The sequence below is a fragment of the Cucurbita maxima genome, unplaced genomic scaffold (assembly GCF_002738345.1).
Source record: "Cucurbita maxima cultivar Rimu unplaced genomic scaffold, Cmax_1.0 Cma_Scf00002, whole genome shotgun sequence".
Lineage (NCBI taxonomy): Eukaryota > Viridiplantae > Streptophyta > Magnoliopsida > Cucurbitales > Cucurbitaceae > Cucurbita > Cucurbita maxima.
In genome coordinates this window covers 1,036,359-1,044,576 of record NW_019272018.1, presented here as the reverse complement: position 1 = coordinate 1,044,576, position 8,218 = coordinate 1,036,359, and the positions used below count along the sequence as shown (strand labels likewise).

Below are 8,218 nucleotides of genomic sequence, written 5' to 3'. Positions count from 1 at the left end.
TAATTGAAATAATTAATATTTGATAATCAAAGGACATAAAATAAAAAAAAAATTAAAGTAAAAGAATTTACTTAATATTTAAACCTTCATAAAATTAATATATATTTACAAATATAACAAAAAGTTAAAAAATTACTAAAAAATATATATATTTATGACGTTATAAATATTTAATTTAGAATAAGAAATAATTAAGACTAAATTTTGGATTGGGACGGACCCACGCAACAAGTTTTCCTTTCGGCCTCTCAATTTGTCGTCTCTCTCGTTTGGTTCTTTCCTCTCCAAAGCGCACTTTACCATTTCCCTTCACTTTTGTGCTAATTTGCGCATCTCGTCTTATCCTTCGCACCCTCTCCTCTCTTATTGATCTTCACAGTTTGGAGCCTCATATAACCAAGTTACGCGGCAAATGCTTCTTCCTTCGTTATGTTTGCGATTTTGAACTCAGATTTTGCTTCTGTTTCAAGATCTTGAACTTTCTCTTCCATTTCTCCGAGGGATTTTTGCTTTTGTTTTTGTTTTTCTTCTCTCTGCTTTGATTCATGATGGCTGGAAGTAATCAAATCAACCTCAACGACTCTAAGGTACTGCTCTGATTTGTTTAATTAATTTTGTTTCCAATTTTGTTTGTGCTCATTTGAGTCGCTTCCCTTTTGCCCCTGCGTTTCTTTCTATTATTAGCCGATCAATCGTTGACTCTGATTTTTGTTTTTTTTTTCCCCTTTTTTGGGAGGGTTTTTGTAAATTTTGGGGTTCTTTGATGTTATGTGGGTTTGGGTGTTGATCTGAAAGCATTTAGTGTTTGATGTTGATTAGGGATTGACCGACAGGTTTCTATAATTGTTTGAGTGTGTTTATGTCTGGTTCGAGCTGAAATTGGTTGTGTTTTGTTTTTGTTGTTGTTCTTGCTGATATATGGGAAGCTTAATTCCATTCTTTGTGTTTTCTGTCGATATTGCTCTCTTGGGAGATGGTTTTTGACTGTTTGATTTAGGATTTTGTTTGAGAATTTCTGAGATTGTTTTGGATATGCTTGTTTGCTGCATAGATGGTGGTTCCACTTAATACCTGGGTTCTTATTTCCAACTTTAAGTTGGCTTACAATCTTCTTCGTCGCCCTGATGGCACGTTCAATCGCCATTTGGCCGAGTTTCTCGACCGAAAAGTCCCAGCCAATGCTAACCCTGTTGATGGGACTTTCTCATTTGATGTCATTATCGATCGAGCTACTGGTCTCCTTTGTCGAATATATCGACCCACCATTGGAGATGAACCTCAGAGTACCTACATTGTTGATCTTGAGAAGCCTGTGGATTCTGAGGTTGTTGCCCCTGTTATTATTTTCTTTCATGGTGGAAGCTTTGCTCATTCCTCTGCTAACAGTGCTATCTATGATACGCTATGTCGTCGATTAGTCAGCATTTGCAAGGCTGTTGTTGTCTCTGTGAACTACAGGCGTGCGCCTGAGAATCGTTATCCTTGTGCTTATGATGATGGATGGACTGCGCTCAATTGGGTGAAGTCAAAATCATGGCTTCGAAGTAAAGACTCAAAGACCTATATTTATTTGGCTGGCGATAGTTCAGGTGGAAACATCGTACACCATGTTGCATCGAGAACAGTAAAGTCAGGGATCGAAGTATTCGGTAATATACTTCTCAATCCTATGTTTGGAGGGCAGGAAAGAACTAAATCTGAGGTTCGGTTGGATGGAAAGTATTTCGTTACCATTCGGGATAGAGACTGGTATTGGAGGGCCTTCCTTCCTGAAGGGGAAGATAGGGATCATCCAGCATGTAATCCATTCGGCCCGAGAGGTAATAGCCTCGAAAAAATCAAGTTCCCAAAGAGCCTTGTCGTGGTGGCTGGTTTCGATCTCGTCAAAGACTGGCAATTAGCTTATGCTAAAGGGCTCGAGAAGGATGGCCAGAAGGTGAAACTTTTGTATCTTGATCAAGCAACAGTTGGCTTCTACTTGCTACCGAATACCGAGCACTTCTATACCGTCATGGACGAGATAAGTGAATTCGTGAGTTCTGACTGTTAATAGAGTTTGCATTATCTGCAGGCAGACATATCTAACAGAACCGTAACATTCCTCCTCGCGGGTCGTTTTAAGAATTTGTTTAGTAATACGACTTACCATTTCATTGATTATCATGTCGTTTATCTTCTTCCTTTGGGTCTGATTCTTGTTGGTGTAAAAGATGGCTGAACTCAGTCACCAGACTCGACAGGACAACGATTCAGCATCTAGTTGGATCGGGTTGCGTTCTTCTAGGTTTTGGTTGTAACTGTTTGCTATGGCTCTATGGCAAAAAGAGCAGCATAGGTTTAAGTGCAGCAGAGTTCCAGTCTAACATCACCTCCCCTGGCATCTCGCTGCAACGTGACGTAGAGGAAGATCCAAGTTTACGAGTAACTTTTTCGGTAGCTTGGTTTCGTTCCTGCTTAGTGACATATTATATATATAGCTAATTTCAGAACATGGTTGGGGAAACATCCATGATATTGTGATTCTATATGTTTATACATATGTTCTAGAATATATGAAAAAGTTTGCTTATTTTAACTCATGGCATTGTAATTTGTTCATTTTTGCACTTCTACTACACCCTTTTCTTCTTTGGTTATTCTTATCTCTTTTTGGGTCAATCATTTTGATCGATTGCGTAGCGTAGTTCGGTACTCGAACTGTCCGAAGAAGCTTATGAAATTGGGAGGATGGTTTTTGCCATAAGGTATTATGAACAGATACTGTATATGTGTTCTTATCAACCAAATTTCTTGGAATTGTGTGGACTTTTCATTGGAAAAAAGCTTCATATCATATTTAAAGTTGTTTAAGAGACAATCTAAAATTTCATATTATTCAAACTCGTAGGTAACTTTAGACTTGGAATATAATAATCCCAATAACGAGAAATCAAGAACGAATCCAATATGAAAAGGGTCTTAGGCGAGTTTCTCCTTTCATCGGGGCATCTCGAACATCCATCCATTCGGGTTCTCATCGAGGCATGAACTCTCTCATGTCCATGCCATGTCGTATATGGGCTTCGTACTTGATAACAAGTGCATATACCAACCTCTGACACATGCGCTGGGGTGCAATGCTGCCATACTCGTGTCATCCAATACTATCCTTGAAGGACCAATTTCAATGCTGTCATACTTGTGTCATCCGATACTATCCTTGAAGGACCAATTTCAAAGGAAGTTGTCTGAGTTGCTCGTTTCGCCACGCTTGCCCGTGTTATGATACACATATGTGCCACATGGTAGTTTGCTTAGGCCATAGGGCCTCTCTCTATTGTACATTACGAGGCATTTCCAATTTTTTTTAGAGTAGACATCATTTTTAGCTGAGCAGTTATACAACTTCGTGGAGCGTCCGTCGGATATCCGATTGACACCAAATTTGGTGAGCTTCATCTTTCATATATACGGACTTAACTCCAGAGCGGCATGTTGAAACTCATATTGAAACCTTGACTTCTGACTTAACTCTAAGCTTGTCTTCAATACTCGTGTCGCCTTGTTCTCTCCAACCTTGCTTATGCCTCAACTTGGCTTTAATGCACACTCTTTGTGGTGTGTTTGATGATGCACCGTTCTCCTTGATTGCATCATGACACTTTTTTGTCTTGGCCGTCACGTGGTTGAATGGACTCGACTTGAAGGTTGGCACCTTCTATGTCCGTGTGTGGGGGTCGCAACCTACTGTCATCATAGTGAAGTTGTTGTAATACTCTCCCCAGTTTAACTAGTCATCGTCTTTGATGACTTAGTCGGGGTACAATTGTATTGTGGATTATGACATTCTCCCCCACTTAATCTTGACATCGTCCCGATGAAAATCCAAATGTTGGATTGGGTGCTAATTTAGCATGCTGAACTTGATTGCACCTCAAAATGAATATGAAAACTTGCACATTACTTAGGAACTATCCCACTGTCGGATCTTCTCTCAGCATCCGAGACTCGCAGCATAAGCTGGCAAGCACAATTGCCTGATGGTTGTGGGCTATCCCACCAAGGACCTAACTCACCCATCTCGAATTCGGCCTGGGATTCACCAAACAAACCATGGCAAATCTATCACCGGTATTCCTCGCCTGAGCTAGGAAGAGCGTGTCCCAAATGTGGCCACTTTGGCCTCAACCATCTTATTCTCTAAGTCGTATGGAGATCTATATTACGACGTATCCTTGTCATGGCCACATGCCTTTATGGTGGCAAGTTGGGCTTGTGTATCACACGAAATTTTCTAATCATGGCCACAACCCTTTTCGGAAGCAAGGTCCGGAAGCTTGTAACATAGCCATGTGGTGGTACCATATTTTAGCAACTTCTTATCTAGGCCACCTTCATGTGGCAAATACTGCATTGACGCTCCTCTAGTCTTGCGGAAGCTTCGGTCTCAAAGTCGCTCACATCCAGCTTGATGCCCTCTCTTAAGTGGATGCTAGTCTCAACAAGGTGATGACTCAAGGAGTACACATGTGTTCGTTTTTTGGAGCACTTCCAACAGAGTGAGAAACCCATTTTCTTGGGCTTTCCCCTACTTTAACTCAAGTGTCTCTTTTGCAGCGACGTCATCCACCTATATGGACTTGCATTGTGCACATTTTTGCACTTGACCGACAAATGTCTCATCAGACTCGTGGCCTCATTGCTTGCAATTATTGACATTATTCCTCCGATGCAAATGACTCTTCCAAAAGCACCTATTTAGTGCACCTTCTGATTATCTATAGCCCAATTTCGAAACTCCCAATCTCATGGCAAATAAGCTTGATTCGTGCTTCAATAACGGGTAAGACTTCTCCTCAAGGAGTCTATCTTCAACCCACAAAGCTATGCCTGATTTTGATTTGTAACTTTCTTGCCTATTCTGGCACTCTTGACACATTTGCAAAGTCTTCGTTCAACTCTCAGGTTCATATTTCTGACTGTCTTATCCGACTTAGACACATAAAATTTGGCTATGATACCAACTATCAAGGTTGTATTTCTTCAATCGTGCAATGTCATGGTCTTGACATGCTCATGCCAAGCCTTAAGGTGATAAGGGCCAACAATAGCTTGATTTACAAAGCTAGAGATCATTTTAGGATCCTTGCAAACTCTCACAAATAAAGCTAATTTAACAAATGATTTCAATCAAGAGCTAGTTAGAAAAGATGAATAACTCTTAGATTGAACTTGAAATTTATGATGGTCACTTACACACTCCAGAATTAGCTTGATCAAGACTAATCTAATAAATCGGTTTAACATCAAACATTATTTTTACTAGGGTGTACAAGGATCGTTCTATTTTCATAGCTCAAAACATTATTTTTACTAGGGTATACAAGGACTGAGGTTAGGTGGAGTTGAAAAAATCTTTTGGACAACCTCATATTTTGGGTTGGTTGGGTTGGTGAGCCAAGCAACCAAAATAGGGTTCACAATCTAACCTACTATTTCTCGAGTTGGGTTATGGAGTTGTACTTTTAATTATTTTTAAAAAATTTACTTATCTACCGTACATGTTACATATATAACTAAAATCTTATAAAACTCAAATATTAAACCAAAGGTCAAATATTCTAAATCTTAAAAATAAGGTAGGGTAAGGTTGTAACTCTATTTTCGGGTTGGTCACATAGACTCGACAAAAGAAATGTCAATCTGCAAATCAACCAAATTTTTGATTTTTAACCAAAACTAAAAAAAAAAATTAAACCTAACCCGACCTTTATAGTTTGGATTGAATAATCTCTGGTTGGTCAGATTCTTGAGTTATATGAGCACCCCTAATTTTAAGTTTGCGTGTCTATACTAACCACTTAAAGAAAAATTTGCTCTAACATGCTACTTATCGAGATGAAGCGTGTCTTTCTGAGCTTGTTTTATGCTAGTTAGAGGCTCCAAATTTCATGAAAACTTGTTGATAGGACTTGATTCAAGTTAAATTAGAATCAGTATTGAGACAGAATGAAAAACAGCCAAACATAAGTAAAATCGACTAAAATGGGGTCTCACACAAGTTACATGCTTGAAAGGTATTTACGTCGTACTACAAGGCTGAGGGAAGGGCAATCACGTTGGAGTGTTAGACACGTGCCACCTTCTAATTAGCGTGTTTGGCTCCGACGACATGAGTTTGATCCTTTGACGTGCGAGGATTTCTTCAATTTGCTGACACATGGCCACACAAGGTTAGTTCAAGTCGTCAAACGTAGTCGTGGTTCTTGGATTGGGGCTGACGAATTAGTTCTCGGATGTCGCTAGTGTTGGGATGCATTTCGCATCTATTCGCATGACATGTCCCCAAAACGATGTTAGACGCACTTTACCCTCCTTACCCTGATGTGTGTCCCTTCGATAATTCTCCATTTACGAAAATTCTAGAATACGATGAACAAACCCATTTCAATCCATTTTCATTGAAATTTTATTTCTTTTACACCTATTTCAAAGCAATTTAATTTCTTCGTCAAAGTCGTAGAGTTTTCATTAATCTATGATATGATGTTTTATTTATAATTTTTAGACATACACTAACTAATATAATCGCACACAAACATGGGAGCTTACATGTTCTAACCATTTTTTGAGGCATCCCAGAACTCCTTCTTTCGGCGTGATTCAACTCCAATTCCTTCATGAATAATGTGTAAAAACTTACTTAGAACAACATACTAAAATTACATAGGCTAATTCCATCAAATGCTCGCAGATCTTGAGAATAATTGAGACTTAAAAACCTATAAAACTCACCTTTGTTTTTGTTCTTTCTCAATTGTTGATGAAATCAAATGATCCAAATATCCAAACCTCCGCTCCTTGCCCTTGGCATAATAATCTAACGGACCTAAAATCATGGCTAGAGTGGGTTCACTCTGCTGAGAATCAATCATTAGTTGTGAGAGCGTGGACTAAACAGTGAGTTGAGTCAGCTATGCCACAAATCCTTCTACTATCACTCTTATTCTTGCTTGCTCAAAATCTACCCGCATGCATGGCTCTCTCGTGATCCCTGTCAACGAGTGGGCCGTATTTCTATTTAGGGTGTCAACAACTATATTTGCCTTTCTCAATAGTTCTGAATATCTATGTCATAATCTTTTACCATTTTCAGTCATCTTTGCTGCCTTATGTTCAACTCTTTTCGAACTAAAAAGTAATTCACCATAACTAATTTCTAAGTCATGAGTGGACTCCATCAACTAAGATGCATAGGTGATGATCGTCCCATATTGCATCAATACACACATCAATCCTTCTTTTTGGAGGTGTCAATATAATCACATAACCTACTAAATTTCCTCGAATAACATGTTGTCTCTGTCCAACATAGCATAATCATCATTAACATGTGTCAACTTGATGACATATTTTATATTTACAACCTAACATTAAAAAAAAAAAAAAAAAAAACATTAAACAAACACAAGGCATGATACGTTCAAGGGCCCTAGAACATGTGCCATTGATACTTCAAATAATTAATCCAACCAAACCAGTAGTAAAACCACTCACCTGATAGGCTTAAGCCAAAAGCATTGAACACTCTTTATATTGACAAAATCCACTTTTTTGTAGTCCCACTCCATTTTAATAGTACTTGGGTCATAACGTTTGGAAAAAAGGTCTCCGATCTGTCTATCTACGCCTACAGAGTCTCTTAAAACAGCACTATCAATGTCTCAAGTATTGTCTAACATGTGACCTAAATTTTCTAGAATGTGAGACAATCATTTTCTAGAATATGAGACAACCATGTTAAACACAAACATCATGGGGAACAATGTTTTGATCATTGCCAAAACTTCAATTTGGAGGTTGGCTACTCAACTATGAACTTCTCTTGGTTGGCAAGGATAAATTTTGAATTTTTTTTTTTTAATTTGTGATTTATAGATATCAAACTCGAGCTGTGGGTAGTTTATAGAGGAAGAATTTTGTAAAAGTTCAAAAATGGATATCGAAAAAGTCTACCTCAAATACCGTCGAATTAATCTGGAGTCTTTAAGGTTTCGTCTTGACCTGAATCACTTTCTTTTAAAGGAGCAGTTAAGTTTTCTTCTCAACACTATTTATTCATTTTTTCGACGGTAATGTAAAGGATTTGAAAGAAAAGAAAAGAGACCTCTTAATCCTATGAAGTAGAAAGAAAAGTCACGGAATAGAGGATTTGGGAAAGGAGCAAACAGAACAGACC

The 8,218-nt window shown here is 38.5% G+C and overlaps 1 protein-coding gene across 1 annotated transcript; it reads left to right on the top strand.

Moving 5' to 3' along the window:
* The first annotated feature begins 245 nt into the window (after positions 1-245).
* On the top strand, positions 246-2,636 carry LOC111469829 (gibberellin receptor GID1C-like). Its single transcript, XM_023115272.1, has 2 exons — positions 246-587; positions 1,052-2,636. The coding sequence occupies exons 1-2, from the start codon at positions 546-548 to the stop codon at positions 2,048-2,050; spliced, it is 1,041 nt and encodes a 346-aa protein (XP_022971040.1). The 5' UTR covers positions 246-545; the 3' UTR covers positions 2,051-2,636.
* Positions 2,637-8,218: the final 5,582 nt, after the last annotated feature.